Source organism: Mobula hypostoma, chromosome 2, assembly GCF_963921235.1.
Source record: "Mobula hypostoma chromosome 2, sMobHyp1.1, whole genome shotgun sequence".
NCBI lineage: Eukaryota > Metazoa > Chordata > Chondrichthyes > Myliobatiformes > Myliobatidae > Mobula > Mobula hypostoma.
The window spans coordinates 219,070,624-219,089,762 of NC_086098.1; the positions used below are offsets into that span (position 1 = coordinate 219,070,624).

A 19,139-nucleotide genomic window follows, 5' to 3' on the forward strand; every position below is an offset into this window, starting at 1 on the left:
AATTTGGTCATTTAACCCCTAGACAACGATAGAGCTTGATTGATGCTGTCATCTTAATGCTGTGCACATGTGTGTTTATCATCACTGAACTGTTGCATTTATTACCCTTTCGATTACTGTGTTGCTTGTTTCTTTAATAAAACTTTCTTAGTTCTAGTACTCCAGACTCCAACTGAGTGATCCATTTCTGCTGGTTTGGCAACCCAGTTACGGGGTACGTAACAGGGGTCTTGCAGTACCTTATAATATTTTTCCAACAATGTTCTCTCCCAATCAAAGAGTTAGCTGAAGACCACTGAAAGCTGCATATTTTCCCCCAAGCCGCCTCTGGAAGCACCAACCCCACTTCTTTCTCCCACTTCTCTTTAATATACAATGTGTTTTCATTTTTGGCATGAAAGAGGGCATTACATAATCAAGAAATTGATTTACTCGGTTTTGAACTGTAAGCCGAATTCAGAATCTTGAAAAATTCTAATTCTACTGTTGATAAGTCTGTATATCTACCACTCTGGTTAACGTAAGTGTTGTACTTGAAGGTACCTAAAAAAGTCATTGTGTTTGAGGCCATGTTTGTCCTGCAGGGATTGAAAACTTTATAATACTCTTTTATGTGTGAATGAGAGGTAGGTTGTAAGACCTTTCTTTATCCATAGTTCAAATCTTTTATCTCCTCTGCTGGGGAGGAATTCAGTATCATATGCACACCGTCTGAAAAGTTTTAACATGTTATTGATTCCACATGAATTAGCCACCTTCTGGCATACTTTTAATGTGAGATTTATCCAGCTGTTTTTAAACTTTTCCAACTGGGCCATCAATCCTTTGTCCACTATTGAGGCCTGTAGAGGAACTGTTAATCAATCCAAATTCTATTTCCTTTCATCTAGCCTTATATTCCCTATAACAGAGGGGTTATCTGTGAAGCATAAAAATAATTTCTCAAGCAAGGAAGTGCGATACCTCCTCCTTCCCTAACTGTAAGGTGTTAAATCAGATTCTAGGTTTCTTTCCTTGCCAGATAAAGTGGGAAATCCATTTGTCCCATTCCCTGAGTTGGTAATCGTCCACCTCCACAGGTAAAGTCCAGAAAAGATAAAGTAACCGAGGGAGAATATTCATTTTTATGGTATTTATCCTTTAATTTAAACTTAAAAAGGGGATAAGATTCCATCTATATATATCTGCTTTTATCTCTGAAAGTAATGGCCCATAATTTACCTGTGACAACTTTGAAAGATCTTTTGGCAGGATTATTCCTAAATATTTTAATGATTTAGCTTCCCACTTAAGATCATACGTATCTTGCGGTTTTTTTGGATGTTATATAATTTAGGGACATAACCTGTGTTTTCTTTACATTAATTTTATAACCTGATATTTTCCCGAACTCATCAACAGTGTAAACAATCCTGTAAGTGATTTTTCTGGTTCGCTCAAATAGACTAAAACGTCATCTGCGAATAACCGCACTTTCTGTTCAATCCCTGCCACCTTGATACCTTTTACAATTTCACTCTGTCTTATTAGTTGAGCGAGAGGTTCAATGTATAGTGCAATGAGGAGAGGAGAAATTGGGCATCTTTCTAGTTCCTCTCTCTATAATAAAGGACTCAGAGAGGTCCCCATTTATCTTAATTCAAGCTGTAAGGCTGTCATACAAATTCTGGATTACTTTAATAAACTTTTCTTGAAAGCCGAATCTTCCTAATACTCTGTATAGGAATACCCAACTAACTGAATCAAAAGCTTTCTCAGCGTCTAATCCCACTACCATTGTCTCTGTCCTGTTCTTAGTAACCTGTTGTAGTATGTGTAAAGTTCTCCTTATGTTGTCCTGAGTTTGCCTTTGCTGAATAAATCTAGTCTGGTCTAAGTGGATGAGGCCAAGTAGAAGCTTTTCCAGTCTGCGCATTAATATAAATGTAAATAATTTGTAATCTAAATTAAGAACGCTGACTGGCCGGTAATTACTTCATTCTAGTTTATCTTTACCCTCTTTAGAAATCACTGAAATAATCGCTTCTCTCCTGGAAGGTGGAATTTCTCCTCTCTGTAAGATCCAATTAAAGGTGTTAAGTAATAATGGGGCTAACTGTGACTTCAGCAATTTGTACCATTCTGAGGTAAACCTATCAGAAACTGGAGACTTCCCAGCCTTTAATCTAGAGATAGCCGCATTCAGTTCTTTGGCAGTTACTGGTTCTAATAAGCATTCATTTTGTAAATCTGATCACTTCTCGGCCTTTTGGCTAAGATCACGTAAGGCCGTTCTCCCATTGTTCTTATAAGAATGTAGCGGTCTCTGTTATTCTCGGAGTGGAGAGATCATTGGCTGGGGAGAGGATCTCACGCTGATGTCAGTGGTCGGCGTGCTGTGGATTGTTTGCGCCTGAGCAATGAAGGAGAGGATGGCTGGTGAGACCAGTGCATCTGGAAGGAGCTGGAGAAACCAGTGACTCAGAGGAGAGAGCTGAGCGGATCAGAGACGAGAGCTGTAGAGTCCAGCACATCAATGATGAAGACTGGAGAACCTGGCATATCAAGGAAGGAGGAGGCTGGAAAGTCCAGCCAATCAGGGAAAACAGCTGCAGAGACCAGCGAATCAGGGAAGAGAGCTGCGAAGAGCAGCGAATCGAGGAAGAGAGCTGCGGAGCCGAGTGAATGGGGAAAGAGAGCTGCGGAGACCAACGCACCGGGAAAGAAGAATGGGGAGACCAGCCCTTCGACTCGGGGGCTGGAATCAAGAATACCGTACGATTGAGTGTTAGGGATCTGAATGATAGCAATGGCTTCAGTCGGGTGACCTTCATTCGTAAGGTGCTTTTAGACTGCTGTGGCTTCAAGACAGACGATCTGTACTGCGTGCAGGATTTCGCGAGCTCCTATGACGTCACCTTCCGGCATGCAGCAGGGTGGCAGAAACTACACCAGTGCTTCTCCGAGAAAGGGAGCGAGATGCCGCTGTCGTTATTTAAAGCGCAACCCCTCTTCGCCGAGGCAACGCAAGAGAGAACAGTTTAATCCCTATGTACCTGTCGTCGACGTTCTCACGTTCCTAGCGTGATATGTAGAAAGCGTGGGAAAGTGTGAGAACGTCGACGACAGTCTAGGAGCTTGGACATCTAAACGACAGGTCAGGGTTAAATTGAGGATGGACACCAATGGCTGTATCATCCACCCACCCTCAGTCTTTGCAATAGGAGGGAACCGGGGCTTCCTGGTTTATGCCGGACAACCGAAAGTGTGCCGCAACTGCAGCAAGGTGGGACACATCACAACCCAGTGTAAGGCGGTGGTGTGCAGAAACTGCAAAGTGGAGGGACACCTCACCAAAGACTGTACGCAGGCCAAATCCTGCAACCTCAGTGGGCAGGTGGGCCACCTGTATAGGGCCTGTTCGAAACGTGCAGGCTCCTACGCACAGGTGGCCAGGGGTAGTGATGACATCAGGAAAGCCCCAACAGGGTGGAGGCGCCCAACATCTCTGCAGAGGAGACGCCGGTAGCAATGGGGGAGGAAATGTCCATCCGGAGATCTCCCTCCACCTTGCAGAACACCCAAGACCCACCGCTTGATGAGAAGGAGTCAATGGAAGAAGGGAGAGCCGAGGGGGAAGGGGGAAATTGAAGTGTGGTCACGAAACGAAAAAAGACCCAGAAGGCGCCGCCAAAAAGACAAAGAACGGAGCAATTGGAGAGCTCTGAAAAAAGAGGGGTTGAGTTTCACTCATCCTCTGGGCACCTGTCTTCCTCAGAGGAGGAGGGCGATGGGAGTGGCCAGAAACCCAGATAGAGGAAGAGGCGGGTTAATCGGGCTGAGAAGAGTCACGGGAGGAGCAAAGGTCTGCTAGCCACCCCCCAGTCGCAGGAGGTGGAGATCAGCAGAGCCCCTCAGCTCCTGGAATCCGGGAGCAGTAATACTTCTGGTGGCCTGCAGCCAGACGGAGGGGCAGTCCCAGAGGTTCCTTCTGGTGCCGAACCGGTAACGCCCCTCCCTGGCGAGGAGTACCAGCAGTACCTGAACCCTCAGCAGGTGGAAGACTTCACCAGGACTGTGGACATGAAGACTCTAGACAGCGAGGAAGAGGACAAGGATTTATAAAGGGTGATGGACCTTAAACTGGTGTCCTTAAACGTTCGCAGTGTGAAGCATACTGGGTGTTGCGTCAGCGCGCTCCAGTACTTGAACACTGTGAATGCCGACGTGACCTTCCTCCAAGAGTGCGGCCTGCCGCACCTTAGGAGCTATCGAAGGTGGTCACGGTGATGGTCCCAGGGTTTGTCTGTGTGGTTGGGGGGCAACGATTGTCGCGCTTCCAGCCTGGGGATTCTGCTGTGGGGAGGCAACTTCGCAATCACCCAAGTTAAAGAGGTGGTTGCGGGGCGCCTCCTGGTAGCAGACGTCAAATACCGGGGCACTCTCTGCTCCGGCTGTTGAACGTGTACGCCCCCCCCCCCCCCGTGCGGAGCGAGTGGCTGGCCGTCTTCAAGCAGCTCCCACAGCTGCTGGCGACGTCCCAGCCAGTCGCTCTGGCCGGGGACTTCAACTGCACCATTGATGCGGCTGGAAGATCCAGCAGTGCCGACGGTACCTCCAGACTCCTGATGAAAGCGGTGAAGACAGCCAAGCTGCGCGACGCCCTTGGCACCCCCACAGGTGGAGCTCAGCCACAAGCCACCTGGACATGATCGGACGGCTCAGCCCGCTCCCAGATCGGCTTCCTCTTCCTGTCTGAGTCCCTCACGGTCAGGTCCACCGACGTCACGCCAGTGTTCTTCTCTGACCACTGCCTTCTGTGAGCCACCTGTCGCTTACGGGAGGACCAGAAGGCAGGCAGGGGGACTTGGAAGCTGAACGTAAAGCTGCTGACCCCAGGGAACATCAAGGAACTAGAGAGGGAGTACACAGGTTGGAGAACCTTGAAAGCCTTCTCTGATTCCCCTGTTCACTGGTGGGAAGCTACCAAGGAGAACATCAAGAGGTTCTTCATCCGCAAGGGTATCCAGAAGGCAAGGCAGGAGCAGAGAGAACTGCGTAAACTCCAGACAGAGTTGCAGCAACTTCTCCTTCTGCAGTTGAAGGGGGTGGATGTCAGGGAGGAATTGCGAGAGGTCAAGGGCCGGCAAGCCCAGCACCTCGCCGCTGAATCCTCCAAGATCATCTTCCGATCAAGGGTCCAAACCATGGAGCAGGACGAGACGCGCTCACGCTTCTTCTTCCAAAAGGTGCACAGGGGGAGCTCTGTGATCCACAACCTTAAGGAAGAGGACGGCTCAGTCGCGTCCTCGCAGACAGACATACTGAGGTTCTGCAAGTCCTTCTATGCCGGTCTGTACGATGAAAAAGCTACAGAATCCGCAGCCTCCCGCAACTTCCTGTTGTCTATCACGCAGGTCTTAGACAATGGCAAGTGGGAGAGTCTGGATCAGCCACTGACCCTGGACGAGCTGACAGGCTCCATCCGTTCCTTTGGGTCGGGTAAGACTCCCGGAAGCGACGGCTTACCGGCTGAGTTGTACTTGGCTCTATGGAACTGGATGGGCCCAGACCTGCTGGAAGTGTACAATGCTATGCTTCTGGCCGGCAGCATGTCAGAGTCCATGAGGAAGGGCATCATCACCTTCATCTACAAGCAGAAGGGGGAAAGGGAGGACATTAGAAATTGGAGGCCCATCTTTCTCCTGAATGTGGATTACAAGATCCTGTCCAAGGCTATCGCCAACAGGGTCAAGTATGCTCTGGGACAGGTGACCCACCCGGATCAAACCTGTGCTGTACCGGGCAAGAAGATCTCAGACAGCCTCGTGCTGCTGAGGGACACCATCACCCACGTGCAGGACAGCGGGGTGGACGCCTGCCTGGTCAGCTTGGATCAGGAGAAAGCCTTCGACAGGATATCGCATACGTACATGGCGGACGTGCTCTCCAAAATGGGATTTGGGGAGGGAATCCGGAATTGGATCAGACTGCTCTACACAGACATCTGTAGTGCAGTCCAGGTCAACGGGTGGGAAACAGACAGCTTCCCCATCAGGTCTGGAGTCAGGCAGGGCTGCCCCCTCTCCCGTCTTGTTTGTGTGCTGCATTAAGCCCTTTGCCGAAGCCATCAGGAGGGATGAGGGCAATAAGTGGGGTGACGCTGCCAGGCAGTGGAGGGACACAAGTGAAAACCTCCCTGTACATGGATAACATCACCGTCCTCTGCTCTGATCCGAGGTCAGTTCGCAGGTTGATTGGCATCTGAGAACAGTTCGAGCTAGCGTCGGGGGCCAAAGTCAACCGCACGAAGAGCGAAGCTATGCTCTTCAGCAACTGGCCCGACCAATCCAATGTCCCCTTCACCATCAGGTCTGACCACATGAAGGTGTTGGCGATCTGGTTCGGAGGTGCCGAGGCATGCAACAAGAAGTGGCAGGAGAGGACTGCCAAGGTGAAACAGAAAGTGGGACTGTGGGGAGGGCACTCCCTGTCGATAACGGGCAAGAACCTGGTCATCAGGTGTGAGGTGCTCTTAGGGCTGCTGTACTTGGCGCAGGTGTGGCCTGTCCCCTGCTTCCACAGCTCGAAAATCACCCGAGCTGTCTTCAGATTCATCTGGGGATCCAAGATGGAGCGGGTCTGACGGACCGTCATGCACAAGTCCCTGGACAACGGGGGCAAGAACGTCCCAAATGTTGCCCTCACCCTGATGGCCAGCTTCGTGTGTGGCTGCATCAGGCTGTGCATAGATCCCAGATACATGGGCACAAAGTACCACTATGTGCCCAGGTTCTACCTGTCGCCCTGGCTACGAAGGATGGGTCTGGCCCCTTTCCCGCGCAACACCCCTGTCAGCTGGTCGTTGCCGCCATACCTGTCCTTCGTAGAAAAATTCTTCAAGGCCAACGCATTTGACCACAAGGAAATTAGACAGTGGTCAGCACTACTGTCCTGCAGGCACTGCAGGAGGAGGACATGATGGACACAGTGGGGTGGTTCCCAGAGCAGACCGTCCAGTACATCTGGCAAAATGCCTCATCGCCAGACCTCACCAACAGGCACAAAGACCTCGCCTGGCTGGCGGTGAGAGGGCCCCTCCCAGTCAGATCCATCCTGTACGCCCAGAACGTCATCTCCGCACCCCACTGCCCACGGGAGGACTGTAATGAGGTGGAGTCGGTGGCTCACCTCTTTGCACACTGTGGGTTCACGAAGAAGGTGTGGAGGAGAATGGAAGGGACGGTGTTAAGATTCATGCCCAGCAGCTGCGTTACCGAGGACTCCGTGATCCATGGGCTGTTCCCCGGGACGCACACGGAGACAAACATCCGGTGCTGTTGGCAGATCATCAATTCGGTGAAAGACGCTCTTTGGTCTGCCAGCACATGGAGATGTCCGTGACTGAATGCTGCCAACTGGCTCATTCTCACCTGCAGGAGTACGTGCCAAGGTATGCACTCAAGCTTAGTGCGGAGACTGCGAAGGCCCGGTGGGGTAGGACCACAGTTTAAGGTTCATCACCCATGGGAGTGGGAGAGATCGGGTGGGGAGGAGACTAACCCTCATCAGCGGTGTGGATTAATGAATCAACATGGTGCCCCAGGAGTGGCTGGAAATGTAACTTTGGAAAAGGAATTAGAGCCAACACCTGTTTTTATTCTTAATAATTTTATTGTAAATAATCTTAATCTTGACTAAGGGTTGAGAGTTAACCAACAATATATTGTAAACATCTTTCATTTGTATATGGAGTGAGAGTCAACGCATAATTTTATTGTAAATAACTATTTATTGAATAAGGACTCAGAGTCAATGAATGTTTTTTTTATGTAAATAACTTTATTTTGTAATATTTCTGAATGAAATATTTTTGGAGAAAAAAAAATCTGTGAGCTAAAGATTTCAGGAAAGTGTCTATATAGGGCTCATTGGAAGCCCAGGGTTGAGAGTACAACTCTCGATAATATGTTTCAAAACTCTCTTGAATTTTCCCTATTGTACTCTCCACAAGCTTTGTTTTTGGATTCTTTATTTTATGAATTGTATTGTCTGCTTGTTGTTTACGTAACTTATATACTAATAATCTAGCTGATATACCTCCTACTTCATAATCCTTTTATCTTAGGTAAAGAAATTTTCTTTGAGTTTCCAATGTATAAGTATCATCAATTTCACTTTGCAATTTCATAATTTTCTGTTTTAAATTAGAATTAATTTTGTTGCTATCTACAACCTGAAGTTGTTTTAATTTTCCTCAAAGGTCTGCTAATTTTTGTGCATTGATTTTTTTCATGAGTGATAATGGAAATATTATTTCCTCTCAGTACAGCTTTCAATGTATCCCATTAAATCACTGGTGAAGTTTCTCCCGTGTCATTAAGGTCTAGGTCTTCTTTGATTTCTCCCCTTCATCTCTCCATTACTTTCAGGTTATTGAGTATATGTGAATTTAACCTCCATAGTGTTTTCTTCATTTTCCTTTCCAGGATTAGAGACAGAGACTGGGCTATGATCCAACAGATCAATTGTTGAAATATTACAGCCTTTTATCCTGAGTATCCTGAGGATAAAAAAAAGTCTATCCTTGAATAAGCTGAATGAGGGAAAGAGTAATGTGTATAGTCTCTACTAGTGGGGTGTAATTCCCTCCACACATCTATAATTCCCAACTCCTCCATCAATAAATTCATTTTTCGAGTCAGAGGTTTATTCTGAGTAACTATTCCTGAAGAATCTAATGCAGAGTTTAACCTAATATTAAAATCCCCTCCACAGATTACTACCCCTTGAGAACTGACCATTAGGTCAAAAATATGTCTATAGAATGACCATTCACAACCTGGTGGAGCATAAACATTCAGCAATGTTATTTCAGTACCTTCTATTCTTCCTGAAATTTTTACAAATCGTCCATCCTTGTCTTTAGTCTCTGAAATATGTTCATAATTAAAAGCACTTGATATTAAAGTAGCTACTCCTTTTTTGTGGCTCAGTTTATATGATGAATAAAATACATTCTTAAAGCCCATTCTTTTTAATTTTGCATGTCTGGATTGGCTCATATGTGTTTCCTGAAGGAAAGCTATTCGTGCCCTTGTAGTGGTGTGCTACACACAGCGCTAGAATAACGACATGTAGTCGGTGAATTGTAGTTGTGAAATAAGGTTTATTCAATCTTTGCGGCCTCCTTTAAAGCCTTCCCGTTCCCGCCATCCCCGGGCAGAACTGCTGTGGGGAATGCATACTGGCAGACCCTTCCCGCGCGCGGGTTTCTCGCCCTGCTGGTGAAGATGGCAAGCCCTTTTTGGGGCCGGCCTCTCTGCCGGTGCGCACCATTTTGTGAGCCAGTTCAAGTGCGCGGGAGCGCTGGAAAGTGGGTCGCCACATAACCCCCCCACCCACCCCCCCAGAACCAGCGATACATGCCCCAATGTCCACAGTCTGGATCGGCCTCTGTTTGGGAGGTCTGCCTCTGCACCACAGTGCCTGAGCCCGGACTGGCTGCGCCAAGTCCACATGGGCCGGTTTGAGTCAGTCCACTGTGAAAACCTCCTCTCTCCCCCCAATGTCCAGCACGAACGTGGACCCGTTGTTCCTGATCACCTTAAACGGCCCCTCGTAGGGCGGCTGTAGCGGTGCCCGGTGTCCGCCCCGTCGCACAAAAAGGAACTTACAGTTCCGCAGGTCTTTGGGTACGCAGGTTGGGCTCTGTCTGTGCTGTGAAGTGGGTATGGGGGCCAGGTTACCGAGCCTCTCACGTAGTCTGTCCAGGACTGCTGCGGGTTTCTCCTCTTGCCCCCTTGGTGCTGGTATGAACTCTCCTGGGACTACCAGGGGTGCGCCGTACACCAACTCGGCCGACAAGGTGTGCAGATCCTCCTTGGGCGCCGTGCGGATTCCGAGCAGGACCCAGGGAAGCTCGTCCACCCAGTTAGGCCCTTCCAGGCGGGCGATAAGGGCCGACTTCAGGTGACGGTGGAAACGCTGCACTAGTCTGTTCGACTGTGGGTGGTAGGCAGTTGTGTGGTGTAGCCGTGTTCCTAAAAGGCTGGCCATAGCTGACCGCAGGTTGGAAGTGAACTGGGCGTCCCTGTCAGAGGTAGTGTGGGCTGGTACCCCGAAGCGTGCTACCCAGGTTGCGATCTGCTCAGGCGCAGGATTCGGAGGTGAATGTCGGTGAGCGGGACTGCCTCTGGCCATCTGGTTAACCGGTCTACGTTAGGAGGTACCGCGCTCCTCGTGACACTGGCAGGGGCCCCACAATATCCACATGGATGTGGTCGAACCTCCGGCGGGTGGGTTCGAACTGCTGCGTCGGAGCCTTGGTGTGCTGCTGCACCTTGGCTGTTTGGCACTGCATGCACGTTTTGGCCCATTCACTGACCTGTTTACAAAGACCATGCCACACGAACCTGTTGGAGACCAGCAGGATGGTTGTCCTGATGGAAGGGTGTGCTAAGTTGTGAATGAAGTCGAAAACTCACCACCGCCAGGCTGCCGGGATGATGGGGCGGGGTTGGCCGGTAGCTACGTCACACCTGGGCCTACGGGGAGGTCTTAGAGCTGCAAACCGGAGACCACAGCTCTGTAACTAGGGATCTCATCGTCTGCCTGCTGTGCCTCTGCCAGCGCTGCATAGTCCACCCCCTGGGACAGGGCCTGTATGGTAGGTCTGGATAGTGCGTCCGCCACGACGTTGTCCTTTCCTGAGACATGCCAGATGTCTGTCATGTATTCGGAGATGTAGGACAGATGTCGCTGCTGGTGGGATAACCAGGGATTGGACACCTTAGTGAACACAAAGGTAAGCGGTTTATGGTCCACGAACGCAGTGAAGGGCCTACCTTCTAAGAAGTACCTGAAATGCCGGATTGCCAGGTATAGTGCCAATAGCTCCCAGTCGAAAGCATTGTATCTGAGTTCCGGTGGTCGTAGGTGTTTGCTGAAGAATGCCAGGGGTTGCCAGCGACCCTTAATGAGTTGTTCCAGCACTCCACCAACTGCTGCGTTGGATGCGTCCACCGTGAGGGCAGTGGGAACATCCGTTCTGGCGTGCACTAGCATCGCGGCGTTTGCCAAGGCTTCTCTGGTTTTAACAAAGGGGGCTGCGGCCTCTTCGTCCCAGGTAATGTCCTTGCCCTTACCCAACATCAGGGTGAACAGGGGGCGTATGATTCGGGCTGCTGAGGGGAGGAAACGGTGGTAGAAATTCACCATACCCACGAATTCCTGCAGGCCTTTCATTGTGTTGGGTCAGGGGAAGTGGCGGACAGCATCTACCTTGGCGGGCAGAGGGGTTGCCCCATCTTTAGTAATCCTGTGGCCCAGGAAGTCCATGGTGTCGAGTCCGAACTGGCATTTGGCTGGGTTGATTGTAAGGCCAAATTTGTTCAGTCGGGCGTAGAGTTGACGGAGGTGGGACAGATGCTCCTGACGACTACTGCTGGCTATGAGGAGGTCCTCCAAACAGATGAATGCAAAGTCCAGTTCGCGTCCCACCGCATCTATTAGCCGCTGGAACGTCTGTGCGGCATTCTTTAGGCCGAACAGGGTGATGAGTGCTGTTTTGGGGATGCTGTCCAGATTGTTACATGCTCAAGGAGATCTGTTTTTTTTCTGTGAGAATGATGTAATGGTCTTTTGGAGGTCACCTGATGTGATTTTCCCCCCGATGTGAGGTCACGTAATGACATGTGCATCATGACTACAAGGGTCAACCCAGATGACGCAGTAGGTTTTTAGTTTGTAGGTTTCCAGGTAGAACGTGCTGTATCTCCATTTCTGTTGCGTGTTTGCTTTTGTGACACAGTTTCATTTTTAAAACGGTTTTGCGTTCTGTTGCAAGGTACCATGGTATTGGACTGGAAATGTTTGGCTAGATGTGTTGATTTACTCAATTCCATCATTAGAAGCGAGAGTGAAGAATTTATCGAAGTGCAGGATCGAGGGATCCAGAGGAGTCGGCATCGTTTGGCAGTTTAATAAAGGATCAACCTTATTGAGTCTTCGTTGGAGTAGCAACCTGCATCGGAGATAACTCTTGCCAAAAAGAGCAAACAGTTCATGCAACGGTTTGTGCTCTCTCTCTAAAAGAATTTAAGATCAGTTGTTTTAAACTGTTTATTTACCTCCACGTGGATTCTGTGGACAGAACCAGCAGGAAAGTTGCGACTGTGAAGAAATCCTTCTCCAGAGAAGTCTCACCCCAATTGAATGTATAGATCTGTTGGACTTCCGAAGTTATCGCTTTAAGAACTATATCTGACTGTATCGCTTTAAGAACTGTTTGCGCCTTTAACGCTTTAAGAACCAGAGCTGAGTGTTGATTCGTTGAACGGCTGCATATTGGTTAACTTCCGGTTAAAGCTTACGTTAGTCTTTTTTACCTTATGGTTTATCCGTGTTTAATAAATGTTTGGTTATTTTTATATAACCTGTCTCAATTGATAATTCATTGTTGCCATTTATGTAACAGGATGTACCGGGATTTGATGGTATCCCAGGACGAGGTCTACCTTGGAAATGATCCTTGTGCCATGTAGGTTTGCTGCAAAGTCTTGAATGTGCGGCACAGGGTAGCGGTCTGGCGTTGTAGCCTCGTTCAGTCTGCGGTAGTCACCGCATGGTCTCCAGCCTCCCGTTGCCTTGGGCACCATGTGCAGGGGGGAGGCCCAGGGGCTGTCGGACCATCGTACGATCCCCAATTCCTCCATCTTCTTGAACTCCTCCTTCGCCAGTCAGAGCTTGTCCGGGTGAAGCCTCCAAGCACAAGCGTGAAGGGGTGGTCCCTGGGTTGGGATGTGGTGCTGTACTCCATGTCTGGGCATGGCTGCCGTGAACTGTGGTGTCAGAACTGGTGGGAAATCTGCCAGGACCCTGGTGAATTCGTTGTCGGACAGCGTGATGGAGTCCAGGTGTGGAGCTGGCAAATTGGCTTCACCCAGGGAGAACGTTTGAAAAGTCTTGGTGTGGACTAGTCGATTCCCTTGCAAGTTGACCAGCAGGCTGTGAGCTCGCAGAATATCCGCCCCCAGGAGTGATTGGACCGCGGTGGCCAGCGTGAAGTCCCACGTGAACCGGCTGGAGCTGAACTGTAGCCACACCGTACGGGTGCCTTAGGTCCGTACTGTGCTGCCATTTGCGGCCCTCAGGATGGGTCCCGATTCTCTGTTGCGGGTGTCATAACTCATTGGAGGTAAAACGCTGATCTCTGCTCCGGTGTCCACCAAAAAGCTGCTTGTCCCAGACATACAGGAGGCTGTCCTGATGGCCAGCCACCGTGGCCATCAGCGGCAGCTGGCCCTGGCGTTTCCCGGGAATTTTCAGGGCGGTCTACAGCGGCAGGCCTCTGTGCCCCACCGCTGGTAGTAGAAGCGCCATTGTTCGTTGGGCTCCGCACTCCCGTCGCCGAGTTTTGTAGGCTCTGCTGCCGGGCCTGGTCTGGTCTGCCGTTGGGCACGCGGCTTGGTGATCTGTGTGACGGATGCCCCTCTCTCCTTGTTGGCATTCCACGGCACATCTGCCTGGGCCGCCACCTTCCAGGGGTCGCTGAAATCTGTGTCGGACAGCAGCAGGCATATGTCCTCGGGCAGTTGCTCTAGGAACGCCTGCTCAAACATGAGGCAGGGTTTGTGTCCTTCAACCATGGCCAGCATTTCGTTCATTAATGCCGACGGCCACCTGTCTCCCAAACCATCCAGATGCAGTAAGCGGGCAGCTCGCTCGCGCTGTGAGAGTCCAAAAGTCCTTATGAGCAGGGCTTTGAATGCTGTGTATTTGCCGTCCTCTGGGGGCGACTGTATAAACTCCTCAACTTGTGCAGCTGTCTCCTGGTTGAGGGAGCTCACCACGTAGTAGTAACAAGTGGAATCTCAGGTTATCTGCCAAATGTGGAATTGGGCTTCTGGTTGTTCAAACCATAGGCGAGGTCGCAGCGTCCAGAAGCTTGGCAGTTTTAACGAAACTACATGAACAGATGCGGCGTCAGTCATCTCTGGTCCAAATATCGTTTGGGCCGTCAGGGTCACCAAATGTAGCGGTGTGCTACGCACAGCGTTAGAATAACGACACGTAGTCGGTGAGTTGTAGTTGCAAAAAAAGAGGTTTATTTAAGCTTCGCGGCCTCCTTTAAAGCCTTCCTGTTCCCGCCCTCCCTGGGCAGGACTGCTGTGGGGAATGCATTTTCGCAGACCCTTCCCACGCGTGGATTTTTCCCCCTGCAGGTGAAGATGGCCTGGCGCCCTTTCTGGGGCCGGCCTCTATGCTGGTGCGTGCCACTTTGTGAGCCGGTTCGAGTGCGCTGGAAAGTGGGTCGCCATACCCTCTCTTTTTTCAATTTAGACATAATCTTATTTCTCTTAATTGGATACAAAACCCCATTAAAATTATAGAAAATTATTTTTACCAGTTCAATTTGCATTTTTCTCTATTAGAAAAAAACACACTCCTTTTCTAAACAAACAGTAAGCAACCCCTTCTCAACAGTAAACCAAGACATATAACCACACCCTAGACATTTTTGAACATATAACATTTGAAAATTCTCCCGACTTCCCACAGTGAGGCCTGAGCACCGACCCGCCTCAGTTCAGAGGGATAACTTCTATTTTCACCCTGTGCTACAGGGCCCTCCACAATGTGAACAATCATAGAGAATTCTCTTTTTATGTCTTGACCATACTGCTATCATTCAAGTTATTCCATCCAGTTTATTTTCAGTTACCAGCTTTCATTTTACCTTTAAATCCAATTTACTCTTTTCAGTCATTTCTCTTAATTAATCTATACTCTCTGTACATTCGTGTCTGAATATTTGCAGCTTTTCCTTGTAGTTTGACACTCTCGTTCGCGTGGAGCGTCCTTGCTGCACTGGCTGCCATGACTTCTGCCGAATCCTCTCCAGTAACGACTCCAGTTGGGTGACAACTTTTATGGGTAGTCCCCAGTCCTCCAGGTCCAACATTGCCTCTTCCACTGCAGCGTAGGTTTCTGTCCCTTCGTCGTAAAAAGACCCTTAGCCGAGCTGGATACAGGGTCTGGAATCTGATGTTGTTTTCCTTCAGGACCCTCCATGCCTCCGCATATTCCTTCCGTCTGGCAAGGATCCCTGGTGCGAAATCATGGTCAAAGTTGATTTTACAGTTGCTCCACATGAAACCTTTCTTTTGCTATGCCTGTTTAAGCACCTCTTCCTTCGTTCTGTAACTGAGAAATCTGACTGGAATCGATCTGGGCTGGGCGCCTGCCTGTGATGCCAACGCGTGGTGGGCCCTTTCTATCTGTAGAACTTTTGCGTCCAGTATATCAAGGTTCTCTCTAAGCAACTTCTCCACGAAGGGAATCGCCAATCTGGGTTTACCTTCAGCTCCTTCAAAAACTCCACAGATCCTCACATTTTCCCTTCTTGAGCAGCCTTCTTGGTCTATTAACTTCCACTGGAGCTGTTCTTATAGCTTCAGCATTTCTCCAATCACTTCCTGTGTTTTGCAGCCTCTCCTCAGTCCCTACAATCCTCACTTTGGCTTCATCTAACCTCAAATTAGTTTTTACTATTTCTCTTTTAATATCTTCCAGCTGTTTGTTGTTATCTTGTCAGAACTCACCAATCTCTCTGAGAATCAAATTCAGATTCACCGATTCTTACTCAGTACCTCCGTCCTGGTTAGCCGTGGGGGAGCTAGGCCCCTCGTTTTGCTGCGTCTCTTTGTATTTATCAGCCTTCTGAGCGGACTTTTTATTCCTGTTCTGAGACATCATCCTTGCCCCTTTTATTGATATAGTTATATAATACTAAATATTTGTCTAATTTCAACTTTGGGGCAGTTTACCTTCTTTTTGTCAAGAGGCCTTTGCCTACGTTGCTATTCCCTTGATGAACCGGAAGTCCTCCCGTGAAACAATTTTCACAACTTCAAAAAGTTAGGAACTATGAAGAATTTGAAGGTGTCAACAATCACCTTCAATGTTACAACGAAAACGAAGATTACAATAACATTGGAAGAAGGTGCCGACACTGAATTTCTTCATTTACAGTCAATCAAAAGAACATGACAGCATACACTGCATGAATCCCTCCGTCAAGAATTTTTAGGAACAGATGCATTGTTTTATAGTATTATAGTAGTATTGACTGTGTTCTAATTTGTTCTGTATTTCATTTAAATACATAATTCGATACTCAGTTAAATGGTAGTTGGCTTTTTTATACATTTTTAGCTATTTCTGTGAAACATCACCTAATTGAAGTTTGGCTGCTTAATGGAGCCAAAATGTCCGATTTGGCCCTATTAACCGGAATTCACTGTACAGTTAATAGTTGATCCAATTTGCTGCCTCAAAATATTCCTTTTGCCCAGGAAAGGAATAAAACTTCAAACAGCAAAAATAAAAATCCCAGAAGATCTAATAGCATGGCTGGATTTGAGGTAAATATAAGAACTGGGTGGTGGTGAAAGATAGTTCTTCATAATGTCAGAAGAAATGTAATGTTTGGGAGATGGAAAAGGTTATACCATTAATGAATGCTATAAAGGCTTCCACTATGTTCTGAAGTATGGAAATATAAGATTTTCATCTATCAATGTTAAAGGTTTAAATTTTGTTTATTTATTTTCAAATTCTTCTGTAGATTGCCCATGTATCCTTCCTATTTCACCCTGCCCTAGAATCTGTTAAGGTACCTGAACTCTTCCAGCTCTCATCAATGGATACGTGTTAAATTTAACCAATTTACCTTGACAATTTTCTTTTGGAGAATCTAAGCTCCAAATTCCTCCCAAAACCTCTACAATTCCCAAACCCTCAGAGTCATCGAACCTAACAGCATCGTAGGAACGGACCCTTTGTTCCACCAAGTCCACGCCACGCGTCAAGCATCCATTGTCACTAACCCTCTTCACTAGAGAGGTGATTGAACCAATGGACATCTTTGGGATATGGGAGAAAACTAGAGCACCAAGTGAGAAAATGGACAGTCCTCGGGGGAACATGTAAATAAGTTAGCTCCTCTTAGGCAGCACCAGATCAAACCTGGGTTACTGGAGATGTGAGGCAGCAGCCATGAATCCTCTCTTCCTCTTAAGTTACTCATTAAAATCTCTCGCTTTCTCCAAGACTTTGACGAGCTGCCAAAGTCTCTCCCTGAATATTGCAGTATCAAAGGCTCTGCTGACAAATGGTTTTGGGTATGAGAAATGAATGCTGAGAATTCTACAGATCAATACTATTTTATAGCTTTGCTATAGACTGATTTTAATTTCTTTCAAAATCCCTAAAAATGTTTTGTCAGCATGTTTCTTTAACCAGTAATGTTGTCTTTGTATTGTACCAGGGTCCCAACGATAAAGGCGAACCATGCAATTAGAATTGAATTTCAGTTCGTCCCTGATAAAGCAGGATTAAGGAAATTAATGGTGGATTTTGACTGCAACAGAATGAAGGATGTGAAAGGATTCTGTTATATTCTTGTCCAATAGTTTTAAATTAAACTGATTAACTGATAGATAATCCTATATGTTTACTGACAAAAGTTGTATCTGTAACCTTATGTAAACTGTTTCAATCACCATTAATCAGTATGTTTATGATTATGAATCTATATTTCTGTTCTATCAGTGATTGTGATTGTGCATTCTAAGGATAAGCTTTGTTAATGAAAACTTAGACTACACTGTGTCCACTTTCTAGGTAAAATGCCCAACAATCAGAATGTTATTAGTTTTTGTTCAAAATACAAATTTTGATTTTAAGTAGGTTGATCAGTTCCCAATGTCCCTTTTGGAATTCTCTGCAAAATTGGAGAGAAACAAAAATGTAGCAATCTTTTTCAGGACTAGGGCGACTTAACCAGCGCCCAAGCCCAATAAAGAGAAGTTTAGTCATTATTTCTGTTTTGTGCTTAATACAGAGCAAGAGAAGGAAGTGCATTTCTGATGTCTTCGCAGCAACCATTCTCTCCACCCCCGCCACCCCCCGCCAACATAATCTGCAGATTCCTGAGACAGATAATTCACAAAACCACTGATGTAGGAAGAGCATCAGGGAACACGATTTACATCTGCAGTTAGCCATTATACAGATGGGGCCTCATTTCCAGCAAACCTTAGGCTTCTATATTTAGGCATGTATGGTGGTTCCCCTGTCCACTCATTGCCATTTTTGAAATTGGACTATTCGTTAGTACACTATTCAAATCTGTGTACATTTTAAATTTATATCCATTAAATATTTCCACATTAAGATTTTCACCGTCTGGATATTTTTATCACTGCTTTGCTTTCATTGCACATGAAAGGTACTGTTACTGCTAAAGGATAGTATAAAAAAACATTACTATTGTTGATTAGAGATCATTAATTTAAAATTGCATTTCTCTGCCCTCAAATCTGACCTCACTTGCAGAGAATTCTCAACATTTTGTGATTACATTAGGAATCTAGCAAGCACTGTATTTTCCTTTCAGTTATTGATTTTCAGAGTACTGACAACTATATAATTTGTATTCAACTAATGAAGAAAATAAACTCTTGTGAGTTAATTCTAAGCATGTTTGGACTGGGCTCTAATAACTATATTAACGATATAATTGAATTAATCAATAATATGGGCATAAAGATTTGCATTTGCAACAAACTTGCATTTGAATGGTGGAGCAGTCTTGATGGGCCGAATGGCCGCCTTCTGCTCCTATATCTTATTTTCTTATGGAATACTCCTCGTACACTCGATATTTATGTTCTGCATAACCCAAGGCTGTTTCATCAGCTCTTTGAATCGCTGCCATTATCACTCCCCAGTTACTCTCACCTCCCCCCAGTCGCTACTCTCTTCCTCTCTTCCCATTTAAAGGAGCGATATGTTTCTTCATTCCTGACATTTCCTGTAGCTGGCCATGTACCATCCCACACCCCCTGGGCCATATTCTCCCACATATTCCTCAGCACTTTGTTTTTTTTTACCAAAATGTGTGTATCTTTAGTGTGCATCTGGTGAATTTCACATTTCCTCGAGCTTGCGCCAGAATCCTGAATACCCACATGTGACTTCAACTGAGGGCAACTCGGACAAAATGCTTTGTTTTTCCCTGGGGATGAAGGGCTTATGAATGATCATAATCAGCGTCAGGGGTTGGATTAGATCACCAGAGTTCTCAACCCGAA

The 19,139-nt window shown here is 47.2% G+C and overlaps 1 protein-coding gene across 3 annotated transcripts in view; it reads left to right on the forward strand.

The window, feature by feature from the left end:
* LOC134336848 (protein-glutamine gamma-glutamyltransferase 2-like) overlaps positions 1–18,657 on the forward strand; it is a 72,063-nt gene extending 53,406 nt beyond the window's left edge. For 2 of the 3 annotated variants that reach the window (XM_063031431.1, XM_063031439.1), the window contains exon 13: positions 17,888–18,657. In XM_063031431.1, the coding sequence (XP_062887501.1) occupies positions 17,888–18,047 (160 nt within the window). In that variant the 3' untranslated portion in view covers positions 18,048–18,657. Of the gene's footprint in view, positions 1–17,311; positions 17,867–17,887 lie in introns of those variants that run through there. The other variant, XM_063031448.1, reaches the window with a different exon arrangement.
* Positions 18,658–19,139: the final 482 nt, after the last annotated feature.